This window comes from Esox lucius, chromosome 25 (genome assembly GCF_011004845.1).
Source record: "Esox lucius isolate fEsoLuc1 chromosome 25, fEsoLuc1.pri, whole genome shotgun sequence".
NCBI classification, from domain to species: domain Eukaryota; kingdom Metazoa; phylum Chordata; class Actinopteri; order Esociformes; family Esocidae; genus Esox; species Esox lucius.
This window is the reverse complement of record NC_047593.1, coordinates 9,817,366-9,833,006: the sequence shown is the minus strand read 5'-3', so window position 1 is coordinate 9,833,006 and position 15,641 is coordinate 9,817,366. Positions and strand designations below refer to the sequence as shown.

General features: G+C 49.5%; 1 protein-coding gene across 13 annotated transcripts in view; it reads left to right on the top strand.

The window, feature by feature from the left end:
- tenm3 (teneurin transmembrane protein 3) overlaps positions 1-15,641 on the top strand; it is a 270,450-nt gene that overhangs the window by 77,008 nt on the left and 177,801 nt on the right. For all 13 annotated transcript variants that reach the window (XM_029118033.2, XM_029118036.2, XM_034291255.1 and 10 more), the window contains one exon: positions 2,765-3,046. In XM_029118033.2, coding sequence (XP_028973866.2) covers positions 2,765-3,046 — 282 coding nt within the window. The remainder of the gene's footprint in view (positions 1-2,764; positions 3,047-15,641) is intronic.

Here is a 15,641-nt window from a genome sequence, read left to right as displayed (position 1 = left end):
TGGCAGCGTCTCCTTTGAAGAGGTTTATGCTTCCGAGGCCTTGAGATATTTATGAAATCACCAACCGGATTGGAAGGTCCTTAACTACCAGTCTGTCTGCCAGACCAGCATAGCACAGCAAATCAGAGCAGAGCAGTCACCATCTTTTCTTCCATCTGCACCATATTACCATGCAGAGAGCGCACACACACACACACACACACACACACACACACATGCATACTCAGGTTTTGAGTGCACCGTATTCTACACTTAGGATTGTATTCAGTTCATGAGCAGTATTGTGCAATAAATCATCTCTAACTTCTGGGTTTCAGTGAAGAGTTCCCATAGAGATTGAAGTCGTTCAATAATTGTGCAGTGCCAAATGCACTTTCTTTTTCCTTCACTAACCTACTAATGAAAATAAAAACATGTTTTTTTTTTTTCTGGCATTGTAAATTGATTGGGCTTGGACTGTTTTGTTATCGAACGCAAGGGGGTCTTGAATTCCTTTCAGCCCATGTAATCCTACCGCATTAGATATTACCAAAGTACAGCCACATATGAGACCAATCATTAGCACAGCAGTCTCTGCCAATTGTGTATATTTCTTTCTGTCTTTCTCAGACACCCCCCCCCCTCCTGATAAGTTGCAGACTGCATTTGCTCCAACGGCTGTGCATTGCAAATGATTGGTGTGTAACCGGGGTCTCACCAGTCACGGTTGCTATTTCCTACGTGCCGGCCAACATTACTAACCCGCAAATAATGCTTCTAATGGGCATTTACCGCTGCCCGATTTGCGTGGCCCCGTCTGGCCTGGCGCCGTGCCCTCTGTTGATACGGCGGCCAGCCCAGCGGTGCGCTCCTCTGTTGTGTTCGCTTTATTATCGTGCGTTTTGTTAGCACTCAGCACTGTGTGGCATGTGTCCTCCAAGCTGTATTTGGCCAATGTCTTTCTTTAGGTTTCGGGCTTCGCAGTTTTACTGTCTTTTAGCATGGTTGGAACCATGTTTGTGTTCCGTTAACAAGTTCTGCCACAACATGCGTTCTTCTCCGCCTAAGCAAAACGGTCTGTGTCACAGAATGTCATCCTGCTATAGCGTTACGCTTTTGAGGCCCCTGTGCTATCTGAGAAGTATTCTTTTGTGCAAAATACCTACAGTGTGTTTTGCTTTGAGAAACCACAGTTTCCCTTTGGCTATTTTGTTTTGCGCGGATATTTATTTAAGCTCTGTCAATGCGATATTGCCTTTAGCGTTTTGCGTGCCGTTTTGGTTGTTTGGTCATGCTCTCAATGTGTCTTTCGAGTCTCCCTCACTGTAATAATGAGGGTTTTGCGTTTGGGTGCGTGTCCTGTCAGGTTGAAAGGTTTTGCTGACGTCCGTTATATTATCGGGAAAGATGATGATACACTTGATCACATCCTAATTGCAATCTTGGGGAGATGCAGGATACTTTCTAGATCAAGGAATCTGCACAGTCCTTCCGCCGCATCGTTGTTCCCAAACACGCCTTGCTAAACACTATCATTGTAATAAATCTGGTCCCGGTGATACACGAGAGTCAGAACCCTGGGAGTCCAGTGTAGGATCCTGGGTAACAGAACCCTAATCCCTCGTGGTCATCTGAGAGCCAGATGAGTCTTGATAGTGCCTTTTGTTGGACGCCGCACACAGCAGAATATAGTAGCTAACAGCCAGTGTTGTTTACAGAAGCTGTGTTGTCACTGGGGATTTCAGGTCAGTTGATAGCATGCCCTTCCACCCCCCTTTAGAAAAAACCCTGCACCATAAATTTACAGATTTATTTTTCTTTTCCCCTCTTGTTCTTTCTTTTCGACCTGTGAAGGATCTTTTCATTGCTCAACACCGCCAGTCCCAATGCCTCCCCAGATGCTAGCTCAGCCCCATTTACCTGTCAGCCATTGTTTTGTTAGCACCTGGGAGATAAATCTCCCTCATTCCCTCTCTGCTCTCCATCCCAAATGCCACACTATTCCCAGAACCATGCAATGGCCCTGGTAAAAAAATAAATAGGGAATAGGGCGGCATTTGGGAAACAACCTTCTTGCTCTCCACTTAAGCAGCTAACAAAGCATACCTGATCCAGGGCCGGCGTGGGTGGAAGTGTCCACTGGATACCCGACTGGCCACTTAGGGGGAGTCAGGCTCATCCGCCTGGGCCATAGATCAACGACAGGTCCGATCTATCCATCCATCTTCCACTGGTCAAATGTGACCAAGGGCCAGTCGTAGGAGGGAGTGAGAGGTCTGGCCTCGTGTGGGTGGCTGAGGTGGTCAGGAAGGGGTTTAATTTGGACAGATGTTGGGTTAGCGGCGTTAGGGTTCAAGGGATTTTACTTTCCCTGAATGTGCTGTTACCGGACCTGGATGCAACACTGTCATCTGGCACAGTCAGGCAGTCACAGGTTATCCGTTGCAATCCTGTATGCTGCAGTAGAAGGTTTTTACTTCTTGTATTATGACTTCATAGCAAGAAGACAGAAAGCTCTAAAACTTACTCAATTGCTTTACCTTAAATAGAAGGCCTCGCTCATATTGATGTCCTCAGCCTTGTTCTTTGTGAAGAAGTCTTCCATCTTGTTTCCCATTCCCTATCCATACTCCCTGTATTATCTTGTGGCATTGAAGTGGCACTCATCTATTTTCGTTTTGATTGAGGCGCATCAAAAGGGACCGGGTTCGGGCCCACCGTCTTGATAGCGCCCATCTAGAGTTCCTCTCGCCCCTCTGAAAACGTCATGCGTCTCGGTCCTCAGGGCAGAACTTCAACCTGAGGCAGCTGGGGATCTGCGAGCCGGCCACGCGCCGCGGCCTGGCCTTCTGCGCCGAGATGGGCCTCCCCCACCGCGGCTACTCTGTCGGCGCCGGCTCCGACGCCGACACGGAGAACGAGGGCGTGATGTCACCGGAGCGTGCCATGCGCCTGTGGGGACGCGGCGTGAAGTCCGGCGGCCGGAACTCGTGCCTGTCCAGCCGGTCCAACTCGGCGCTGACCCTCACCGACACGGAGCACGAGAACAAGTCCGACAGTGAGAACGGTGAGTCACCACACCCTCCGTCTCTCCTAACCCTCTGTTTATTCACAGTGACGCCCTGCCCAGCACGACCCTTTGACCCACGGGGTCCACGAAACGCCATTGTTGGGAGAGAACGTTAAATGGGTCGGTGCTGACACCCTCAGGACCTCGTCCCGGCGAACATGTCAGGGAGAGAATTTGAAAACGGGTGAAGAATTCGAGTGAACGTGGGCGCGCGCGCGCGTGCGTGTGTGGGTCTGTACTGCACGTGTGTGTCGGCGTGTTAATTAAAGCGCTCTGATTGGTGACGCCAAAGTGTTACCCCCGAGGCGCGGTGACGGAGAGAGCGGAACACATGTTGCTCATGGCAACGGCTCCCATTATTCCGCGGAGGGGTTAGGCTGCTTTGTTCCGAAGACGAAAGCCAATTGAGAAAACCCTGTGGAGGACCCTGTCACCTGTTCACTCCCCCTCCCCTCCGCTCCCCTCCCCTCCGCTCCCTTCTCCTCCCCTCCGCTCCCTTCTCCTCCCCTCCGCTCCCGCTCTATCTCTCAGCTGCCAACCTTTTTTTTATGACGTTTCCCCTGGAGGCCCCTAATGCGCAATTAAAGATAGCTTTGTGACTCTCTCATTCCTCCACTCCCTCTTTCTTTCTCTATTTCTTCCTCTCTCTCTCTCTCTCCCCCTCCCGCCCTCCGTCTCTCTGGTTGGCCTGGTATAGGAGTAGGTCTCAGGCTGAGGTAGCAGACACAATGCTTGATCAGCAGGGCCTGGCGGTTTGAAGTGCAAATGTGATGGGACTGGAAGCGCTATGAGGGGAGGGGGTGCAGGGTGGGGTTTGAAAGAGGTGGAGCGACTCTCCACCAGCCTTTCCTCACGCTTTGTGGCCCTCTCTCTTCTGCCAAAGCACCCTTAACTTTTCCGTTCTTTATTTTGTGGTTCAAAGAGCCCTTGAGTTGCAGGTGGCCTTTCAGGCCTCTTTGGCTGAACCGTAATGCTTTTCAAAAGCCTTTGCTTTCACCTTGGAGGATGTTTCGACACCAATACATGCTTTTTACGGATGTTTTTTTTTTTAAGTCTGTATACCATGTGTATGTGGAAATGGCAATGTTTTCAATTAAGTAGGAGTAAGGAAAATTGTTATCAAACCTGCTGACAAGGTTGAATGCACACCTTTAAAGAGATGTAATTTAACAATTTTAATTAACATAATTAACTATCTTTCTTTTACCTGCATCTTCATTAAAGTCCATTAATTAGACCGTCTCCAAACAACTCTGCTTACAGGTGCTTTTTAACCTTTAAAATGGCGCTGTTCTAGGACAAATCTAATCCCTGTGGTTCTGCTTTTAAAAAGTTACAATAGAATCACTTTCATTAGGAGTTTCTACACCTTCTTCTTTGGCATAATTAGGAAGAGGAAAAAAAGAATAACAGCAAAGTGCTGAAGTGGTACTTTTCTATATTAAATGCCATTACGACATGGATTCTTTCACCCCAGGGTGCAGACGGGTCACCCAGGACTAAATTAGTCTTAGGTGGTTACAAGTGATTCGGTCCAAAACAGCCTAGTTGATGATAGGAAAAGGAACTTCCACTGGTATTGTGTGTGCATGTTTGTGTGGACAGCACTGTTTGTAGATGCCTGTGTGTGTGTGTGTGTGTGTGTGTGTGTATAAGATACTAAAACTTGTGAGTGTCATGTTTGAACTGAGGGCTGGCCATTGTTTGAGCTGGCTGTTTATATAATGTTCTAATGAGTGTGCAGTTGTCTGGTTAAACTGGGCCACATGTTGTAAGTCTAACAGCTAACCAGTGACAGGTGTTGCCCATCACTATGCAAAGATTACACAGAGACACCGCTAAGAGTACACAACATTAAACAGAGCACTACAGAAAGATGGACTGGTTTGTGTGTGTTCTGTCAGACGGTTGGTGGCTGTAAAATCCAAGGTTACTGGGCCATGGATACCCTATTCTAGTCACTTTAAACACACACGCGCACACATCAAAAGGCTTCCTGTTTACACGTGCGTGGCGTCACTTAGCCCATGGCGTGGAAGAGAGTGTCCGAATGATTGACAGCGTGTTTGGATCCTGTCTCCCTCCCCTTGCTCTCTCCTCCCCAAGGTTAAAGCTAAAGCAATCCATTTGCTTTTTGAAGCTTTACTCTAGCCGGCCCAAAGTAAAGTTTGGAGCGAGCGAGCGTGCGCGCGCACGCGCTCTGTAACGCATTACAGTCAGTCTGTGTTTACATGACTGGGCTACCGGGCCCCTTTTTACTCCGCCTGACGACCGTCGACAACTTCAAACGTCCCAGGAACGAATTCCATTTGGGAGAGTCCGAATGAAGTCCGGGTAATCTGGTGCAGTCTGTGACCAACCGCCACTGGAGCACCGGGGCCTTCCATGCCTCCGTCTGTCTGTCTGTTCCCCCGTCACACTCTCCACTCTGAGCGTCGTTCCTTTCTCTCCTCCTCCCGCCCTCACCCGCGAATAACCAAATTTGGCCCGGGAGTAAATAAAAACCAGACCAGAACAAAAGAGGACCAAGACGGCCCCCTTGGTTGGCTTTCACGGTGTCCCTGGCGACCGTCCCCCTTGGCTGTTGTCTGGAGCTCCTGGCAGAGACCGCGGAGGGAGGGGACCCGGGGAGACATCGGACTACCTTGCCCTGTTCTGGGGTTCCTTGTCGGGGTTGGACGGGAGGGAGACAAAGAGAAACCGAGACAATGGGATGGATGGAAGAGAAAGCTAGAGGAACGTGGAACGAAGCAGAATGGGTGGGGTTGGGGGGGGGTGGGGATTTGTGGACTTGTTGACTTTTTGTGTTTATTGAGACGCCCTAACTTCACTAACCCCGCCCCCACCCACCCAAACACGCCTCCCCCTCCCACCTAAAACGGCATCGTGTGCCGCCGCAGCCACACTGTAAACAACAGCATGTTACCATCCGCCACCAACGCCACACAAGCATGTCTCACCGTAAACACGCTGTACCGGACAGCGCTGCCTGCACACCGCCACACATCCCCGTACGCGGACATATTAACGTGCACCTGGGTCTGGTGCCCCCCCCCCCGGCCCTCTGACCCACTTCCTCCTTGTCAGGCAAACAGACAATTTAGCCTGACCAAAGACAAAGTGGACCACTCCGCTGTTTGTGATTCCTGAGGGAACCAGAGAAGAGGATGCACTCTTCGCCCCCTCCTGCCCCGATCCGTCATGCCCACCTAGTGTACCCCCCCCCGCCCTCCCCCACATGGGATATTGTATACCCCAGGGGACAGACATGGGGTAACGCATGAAAGAGAAGGAGAAAAGAGCGAAAGAGGAACCCTAAGCACACATACTCCATATCTCTTTTTGGACCCACGCCGATTGGCGGGAAAAGTGACCAATCAAACAGTCAGCTCACCCTGAAACAGTCGGTCACCTAACTCCCTCTGGCTGGCTCAGTTCCGCTGGCCGATCTGCTGTGCCCTTCACGTGTGCAGTGTTGGACTTTCGCCTTGTTGGAATTGTCTAGATAATGGTATTAACATGCACGCACTCGCACACACCCCTCCTGTCTCCCCCTTTCCCGCTGGCCATAATCGGGGTCTCTAACCTACAAAGATGAGCGGTTTAAAAATGCTCATTGTAGAGGTCTGTGGCTTCCCCTTTAACCAGATTAAGGAAATATGTGTCAACAACAATCTAAATCCTGTGAATATCTTAACCGGCTTAGCTAAGCCCGGTAACAGTCTCAGATGCCCAGAGAGTTATCCCCCAGGATCTGAGGCAAGCAGAGCTAAACTTTAGCGTTGCGTTCACTAAATGCCACTACAGATGTATTTCATGGTGTTGGTATAGCATTCACACCCTATCTGTAGGATTACCGGCAGGCGTTGTTGTAGTTCAAAACAAATTAATGATCTCTGTAGTTGTGTTGGAAATGCATTCTTGTCAAAATCTCAACATGCAAACGCGTTGAAATTGCGCGACCAGCGCATTTGTCATCCCGATTAAATGTTTGCAGTCCGTCACAGTATATCATCTGTAGCCGCTCTGAGTTTGCCCATGTCCGAGCCGATGCGTTCTCCGAGTTCCCCCGGAACGAGCCGGGACGTTTTCCCCTCAAGGGATTTTGTTACCTTGCGAAAAAAGCGAGAGCGCTGGAGTGTAGCCTGAACGCTCCATTCGGCAGTCTCGGGAGGTCAAAGTGCGCGTGTGCGCGCGTCCAACGCGCACCGTGTTCATACCCCCTAACAGGATAGCGATCCGGGGTCTCCTCAGTACTAGATTATTTATCTGTGGGCTGACCGCTCACCCACGGAACAGACAACAGTGGCCATGTTGACACTCGCCATTCACTTCCTGTCCTGGGTCCGTCTCCTGGTAACCGGGTGGTGGAGGACTAGGAATGCGGGGGATAGGAAAGGTTTTTTGTATTCAAGCGGATACAAAGAAACACACGCACACAGGATTCTAAGAAGCATGCACACACACAATTTGCATCGATGCTTGTGATCAAGTCCTACCTCAGACATTTCAGTTCACTTCAAAATCAGCAATTTAGAGGGGAAGAAGAACATTGATGTGTTACATTGCCCCTAGTGGCTGGTTTTGAAGACATACTGTATGGATACAGTTTTCATTTATATAGTTGACAAACCTCTAATATAGACATGGATCTGAATGGATCAGGCTGATTGGTTTTCAACTTAATATACTTTTTCCCCACATGGATATGTGTGTAATAAAGACATTGATCTGCCGGGAACTATCTAATTTGTTTTCTAGTCATTTATATATATTTTTCCCCCACATGGACAAACTTCTAAATTTGACATGGATCTGCTGGGAGCTGTCTGATTGTTTTTAGTAATTTACGTTTTTCCCCGCGTGGACAAAAGTCCAATATTGACATTTATCTGCTGGGAGCTGTCTGAACACACACACAGATCAACTGTACGCCGTCACTCTTTAAACCCGCGTAGACCCGTCACTCACCCACAGAATACAGGCTTGTCTCTGCACTCCATGCGCGCGTCTGCTCCAATATGCGGCCGTGGCCGCGTCGCATTTAATTACATTCCTCTCAGTCCGACTGTACCCATGGACGAGTCCAGTTGATTACTCCACACCAGTGTTTGCATGCGCGGCCGATTAATACATTTATCATATTTCCCAGAGGATGATGGGATGGACAAAGCAGACAGCCGTTTCAATACGGCTTAATCAGTAGCTGAGGGGACGCGCGCACACTGTCCGGGAGCGGCTGTCGAGTTGGTTTCTCCAGGCTGAGGGGTGTTATTAGCTATAAAACAACCATCTGGGAGTGGGGAGCTGACCTGGAGCTGACCTGGAAGCTGATGAGAACACATAAGGGGACAGATGATGATGAGGAGGTGTGTGTACGTGACAGCGTGTACACATGTATGCATGTGTTTTTTCTTCTCCATTGTTGGGTTCCTGTGTGTGTGTGTATGAGCATGATTCTACGTGACAGTGTGTACACACATGTAATTGACTTTTTTCTTCTCTGTAGATGGGTTACTCTCTGTTCTGTGTGTGTGTGTGTGTGTGTGTGTGTGTGTGTGTGTGTGTATATACCCCTGCCCCAATTCAAGGCTGATTTCCTGTCACCCTTTTATCGCCTAACTAATGTCAGGAGATTACAGCCAGCCGGGCCCCTAAATGGCAGACCCGAGGAGACGGCTGGGTGGCACTGCCAGGGCCTGGACCAGCATTAAACGCCCGCGTCTGGTTTCATACCGAGCCAACGGCTGGCCGTCCTAAACGGCAGACGCTGTCCAGCGACCCCCTCCGGTTGGACCCCCCCCCCCCCCCACACCCCCGGAAATAACACAGCCACTCGGCCGCGCTTCAACACCGAGGCACGGCGACGCACCCGGAGCCAACAAATCCTTTCCCGTTCCGTCGGAGCGTCACACTTTAAAATGGCCGCCTCCCCTGGGGCGGGCTGTAATAGCGTCTCGTCAAAGAAAAACAAAAAAATAAATGGCGGCAGCCTTGCCATTAGCGGGGGATATTCCACAGGCGGCCTTCTGATGTTATTAGCTGGGTGGTTTGTTACACTAACAGAACATAGCGGTGTTTAAGGACACTGGGTAATGGGGCACTAATGGAGGGAACAGTGGTGGCGCTGGTACCAACGGGACAGAGTAGATTCCCGCAATTATTCCCACAGCCCAATCAGCAAATGTGCTCTGAGCGTGTGTGCACTCGCTTTCCCCAGATAGCGTGTGAGGGTGTGCACGTTCCACGTATGACCACCAGGATTACTTGGAATCGGGGATGAATCAGTGGAATTAGCGGACGCAGCCAATCGGCCCTCCAGGATGCTTTGGGCATTGAGTTGTCGCCCACTGACTGACCCCTTGATTGAGCCTTTTTGGCCGCGAATGCCCGCTCTCCCCTCCAATCCCCCTCGGTCATTAATAAGAGTGGCCAAGTCCCAGGCTACGTCCTGAATCCCACCCTATTCCCTACTCAGTGCATTAGTTCTGACTAGAGACCAATGGCACCCAGATAAAAATACAGTACCATCTGGGACTAAACCCTGTGAGGGTCTGAGAGAGGGTGGGGAAGAGAGGGGAGGAGGGGGGGGGAGGTGGGGGGGGGGGGAGAGAGGGAGAGAGAGAGAGAGAAGTGAGTGATACAGAGAAAAAAGGGAGAGAGTGAGAGAGATTGAGACTAAGTGGGCACCACACAATGAAAACCATCTGTGACCAGTTTAAGAAGCAAGATATTGGACAGGCGACAAGATGCTGTGTTCACCTCTCCCTAAGTCTGGGCTATGCACACATCATTGCTTTTTGGGCACAAAACAACTCGGGCAGAAGATGAGAGCAGGGCTACTGTTATTTGACTTCACACTCGTTCATGGCCTATAACGGCTTCACGACCGGAAAACCCTTAGTCATTACAAGCTCGAATCCCCCAGAGTTGTTGATTTGGTTTTGGATGAGGGGATTTATTTAGGGGAAAGTGTGTTTGTGCGTCTGCTTGTATGTCTGTGAGTGTTTCAGGGCTCCAATCAGGCTGAATTAGCCGATCAATCCTCCTGCCAGGCCTCTCCAATCTATCCCAGAGCGGGGAGGTTGTGTTCTCTGCCAGGCCTCTTAATTGTGCTTATGCATAAATCAGGCTCTATTCACAATCAGGAGGCGCTCCTTCAAACACACACACACACACACAGACACACACCGCAACTTCCATAACAGAAAGCTCTCAATTCATTACGTGTTGTCCGTGATTGCTTTCTGGCCGGACCTCTCCTGCTCATCACTATCGAGTTTGTCATTAATTTTTAATGAACCAAAACACGTCTGTCGCAGATCTTCCCTCCACCGGCGGCCGCGGCCAGTGTTACGGCCCCTACACGTGTCTGGCATCGCACCCCAATCCCTAAGTAGCGCGCTATTTTCCACCAGGGCCCATTGGGAAAAACGAGGGCACTAAATAAGGAATAGGGTGTCATTGTGGGCGCCCTCCCACACCCCCATTTTTAATCACCATTCTTAGCCTGCTACACCAGAATTACACTGACGGGAGTCATTTTGCTGACGACAGCCTCCGCTGAGTGTTACGCGCGTCTACATCCAGGTGTTAAGAGCAATCGAATTTCATAGGTCAGCAGGGAGATTCATTTTTAAGACGGTCAAGAGAGATGGGCTGATTTCAACAAGGCTAATGAAAGGCGTGCGCGAGCACGAGGCACACACTCGACCGGTACGCACGCAAGTCCAGGCGCTCGCACGCGCATTTATCGGAACGACACCACTTCGCCAAACGAGATAAAAAAAAATAATATGTGTGAGATATTATATAACAAGATAATGGGGCGATAATACCTCGCGCCAAACGATCCTGTAATTCCATCAGCGCTATTGATCAGGCCGTTTGATATCCGGACGGCATAATGAATTTTTGACATAGAACTGGCCCACACCCAGACGTCAAGCCTTTAAACACCCAGGACCCTTTGTCCTCCCAGATGGGTTTCATATCAAAAGCGCTCCTCTCAGATCCACGCTCGGGCTAGCTAATGTATTGAATATGGAAGTGTCAGGCAGACCCCTCGTCATCTTCACACCCATTACAAAATGCTGTGTTGAAAAGGGACCTTTACGGAAATGGCAAGTAGATTGAAAACAAATATAGAATAAAGGACCTGTAAATCAATAAAGCACGTCTTTATAAAGCTCATCTATCAGCTCCTGCCAGGCTGTCTCACTAAGTATTCCCTAATGCAAGGTGTCAGCCCAGGCGAATAGTTTTTGGCCCTGGAAATGTGTTTATTCTTTAAAAAATATATATTGTCAGAAGAGACTAATATACTATGAAAAAAAATTTGTATTTGAAAAATGTGAAGATGAGATATTATGTGATAGTGTCTCAAGGTATCCAAGGTGTAAAATTATTTCAAAATGCATTCTCTATTTGGACTTAGTTGTGGTCAATATGCAGAGTAGAAATGACTTATGGTTTGGTTTCTGATTATGTTCTGGTCACCAGTCCATCAGCCCTGACAACATTCAGAATCATCCCCCACCTGCATCCCACTGCCTCCACCGACCGTCAGTAGAACAGTGGTTTTTGGTTCCGTGAAAACATTCATCAAGATCACAGAACCCCTTAGAACCCCTCAGCCTCTGGTCATATGTTTATTAGTTTAAATAAAGGCTGTGTGTGTGTGTGTGTGTGTGGGGTGGGTGGCTTTAACACATCCCAGGCCACTGTTCTGAGCAGCGCTCCGTACCCCAGGAGGAAGAATTCCTTCCCCCGAAGAAGAGGTTGCTTGAGAGAGGGGAGAGCTGAGTGCTTGTTGAAGGAGATGGAGGAGGTGAACGAGCAGGTCGATTCCGTTCCACCCGGGTGAGATGGAGGTCAGTCTGTTGGCGAGGAGCGAGGGAGCTCCTACGTTCATCTCATGCGCCCTCCCCCTCCTTTTGCTGCTTTGGTTTTCAGGGTCTGGGTTTATGCGCCTCCATACACTCCAGCCGAGCCCTGTCTACGCTAGTCCGCTCCTCTTAACAGACACAGCCCCATCGGTCCGCTGCGTGGCGCTGGAGGCTCAGAGCGGTGGCCGCGGCCCGGGCGCAGTACTCGCATACGAACGCCGCTCCGCTGCTCAACCCGCGGGAAGGCGTGACACACGTGTCCGAGCGTAACCGGCCACCGCGGAACGGGCTAGCAGAAACCGTAGAGGGGGAGGTGATGGATGGAGAGGGAGAGAAAGAGAGAGAGGGAGTCGGGAGGAGAAATGAATGTCAGCAGGAGGAAACGAGGTAACGGAACGAGTGGAAGAGGAAAAAGGAGAGGGGGGAGAGATGGATGGACCACCGAGCAGGGCAGCGCTGGTCAGGAATGAGAGTAAGATAGTCGGCGCGTGGACGAAGATGGACCGAGGGAGCGTGTGCAAAAGGCCATAAGGCAAGGAGCTGGAGACCAGTCATTTGTGAAGCATTACTCCTTCCTTCGGGCTACTGTCACGAACGTGAGAGAGAGCAATGCCAGAGCTCTGGACGCGACGCAGGATCGGCTCCTGGAGTTTTGAGGAAAAGTCTGGGAGCCGTGTCCGTCCCTGCCTCCCCATCCATCCTTCTTCATACTCTCGCCCATCCGTCTGTAAGTGCAACTGGAACTTGTCGGAGGGCCACGGGGAAGGGCTGTCATACCTGGATCCATTAACCCCAGTGAACTGCAAGCCTGTTCGCGTGTGTGTACGTGTGTGTGTGTGTGTGTGTGTGTGTGTGTGTGTGCGTGCGTGTGTGTGTGTGAGACAGAGAGAGATGAGTGGTAAATGGCCGAAGCAACACCATTCTATTCCCTCAATTGAAAGTACGGAGACACAAAGCTTCTGGTTAATGGGTCTTCAAGGCCAAGGGCTGTTGCACTACTTGTTCTTGGAAAAAATATTGACAGAATGTGGTTAAGGAAAAACACACACGGCCCCTCGACTTGGGACGCCATGAAACATTAGAGCCGGGCCTGGGTTTTTCAGGCGGAAGTTCCCACATGCTTCAAATGAATAGAGTTGTCAAGGTTGTCAAGGTTACGGGCCACAGAAAGGTCGGCAGAGGATGGCTATCGATCTCCAGGGTGGTGTCTCCGGATCGTACCGGCACCGCTCAGGTCTATGGCCGCGGGTTTTGGTCCGTTCCAAGTAGTCGTATTAAAATGGCCGTCTCCAGATCACTCTGGTACCGCTGATAAAAGTGGCGGCACTTGACGGGTCTCCTGTGTGCGTCCTCACATTGCGCATGGTTGCACCCTCACGCGTGTCTGCCTGTGTGTCCGTATGACTCCAGCCATGAGGACGTTACGAGGACAGACAGCATTTAGGTTTACTTCAAGCCTCAGTTTCTGCCAAGTGACCACAAATCTCCCGCACTGGGCAGAATGTTAAAATCTGTGTTTCTCCGACGCTAAAAACGCACGTACACAAAAAGCACTCGTAGGCAGGCACAAACACGCGGACCACAAACACGCGGACCACACACACGCGCACGCTTTGAGGGATTACGATGCGACTTGAGTTCAGTTTAAGATCTCAAGCGATGTAAAATGGGGTGTTTCTTTCATTCTAACGAGAGCCCTATTAAGCCAGTGGACGTCAGCGAATGCTTATGTATGCATATAGCCGAGAAGGGGCTCGAAAAGGAATAGCAAGTGGTTTCAATTAAAAATCTCCGCTGCTTATTAATGCATTGAGGTCTTTGTTGAGTCCAGAGCTTAGACCCTGGCCAAGGGGGCTTTGTTTATAAAAGCGTATACATACATTTGTTTCGTGTGTTTTTATTATTTAATTATTTATATGAATGTATGTTTTAGGCTTGGGGATAAGTTTAGGGTTAGAATGGGGTGTTAGTGGTTAAGGTTAGGGTTAGGTTAGAGTTTCGGAGTGGGATATCATTTTTTATGGAAAAGAATTGTGATCCCAAAACGTTCTCACTAACATAGTACATGAATTGTGTGTGTATGCTATTGTGTTGTCAGGAGCCTTCGTTCTGTGATTGGCTGGGGGGGTGTGGCCTCTGTGGGTCCCAGCCGGTGAGTTCAGGGGTCGTCGCTGTAACTAATTTAGGGGTGGCTCTTAGCACTGCCCGGGTCAGGCCTGTTCTCATCTCATCATGCCACTGATCCTGTTAGTGCCCGCCGTCGGAGGATTAGTTATCGCATGGCCACAGGTCACACTGGAGAACACACTGATACTATACACACACACACACACACACACAGTCACACTGGAGAACACACTGATACTATACACACACACACACAGTCACACTGGAGAACACACTGATACTATACACACACACACACACACATAATATACACAGTCACACTGGAGAACACACTGATACTATAGACAGACACACACACACATAATATACACAGTCACACTGGAGAACACACTGATACTATACACACACACACACACACACATAATATACACAGTCACACTGGAGAACACACTGATACTATAGACAGACACACACACACACACACACATAATTTACACAGTCACACTGGAGAACACACTGATACTATACACACACACACACACACACATAATATACACAGTCACACTGGAGAACACACTGATACTATACACACACACACACATAATATACACAGTCACACTGGAGAACACACTGATACTATACACACACAGAATATACACAGTCAAACTGGAGAACACACTGATACTACACACACACACACACACACATATGTATACACAGTCAAACTGGAGAACACACTGATACTATACACACACACACACACACACACACACATATGTATACACAGTCATAATAATAGTCTCACTGTTAGCCTACATTGGAGAAATTAGTTTGACTTATAATTTTGCTGACATATGGGGTTATTCACTGGGCAACTGATGGCTGCAACCATCAAACTAGTGGTTGATACTAAAAGACACCGGGGGGTTTGTGATCACAACATCAACCAGATCGGTGTCAGACACGCAAACACACAATTACCGACGAGGATATGCCGATGGCCCAATCTGACAGATGTTCCCCTTAAAACAGGACGAGTCATCATAACATCATCAGCCCTGACTGATCCCTTTGTAATGGCCCACGGAAATGACCTCCCCCCTACCAAAGAGCAGTTCCCTCCAGAGGCCTTGTGACTGAAAGCTGTCCTGACGCGAAACACGTTTCTGCTTTAAATCTGTCAGTTGGTGGAGAGGGCCGAACAGACGTTGGTGTTGCCTACTCAAATGTTGCCACGGCACTTGGGTTTTTGGCAGCGGGGACGAACATCATATGGAGACATCTGAACGTGTGATTTGTCCGTGCCTCTATTGCGAATGGCTGGTTGGGGCCCGGTGCTAATATTTCTGTGACTAAGAGGCCTGGGCAGAGAGCCTGTGCTAACAGAAAAAACGTGTCATCGAGCTCTCAGGCAATCTGTGTCTTTTCGCTCCGGCAACCTGGTCACAAGCCGCCGTTTAACATTGATGTCCTCCACTGTTCCGAAATGTCTCCTCTAACCGTTGCCTGTATTTAGCCGTTTGGTTATTAACAAACAGCGGAGTTGACGACTCGATGGAGGAAAGTAATTTGAATGA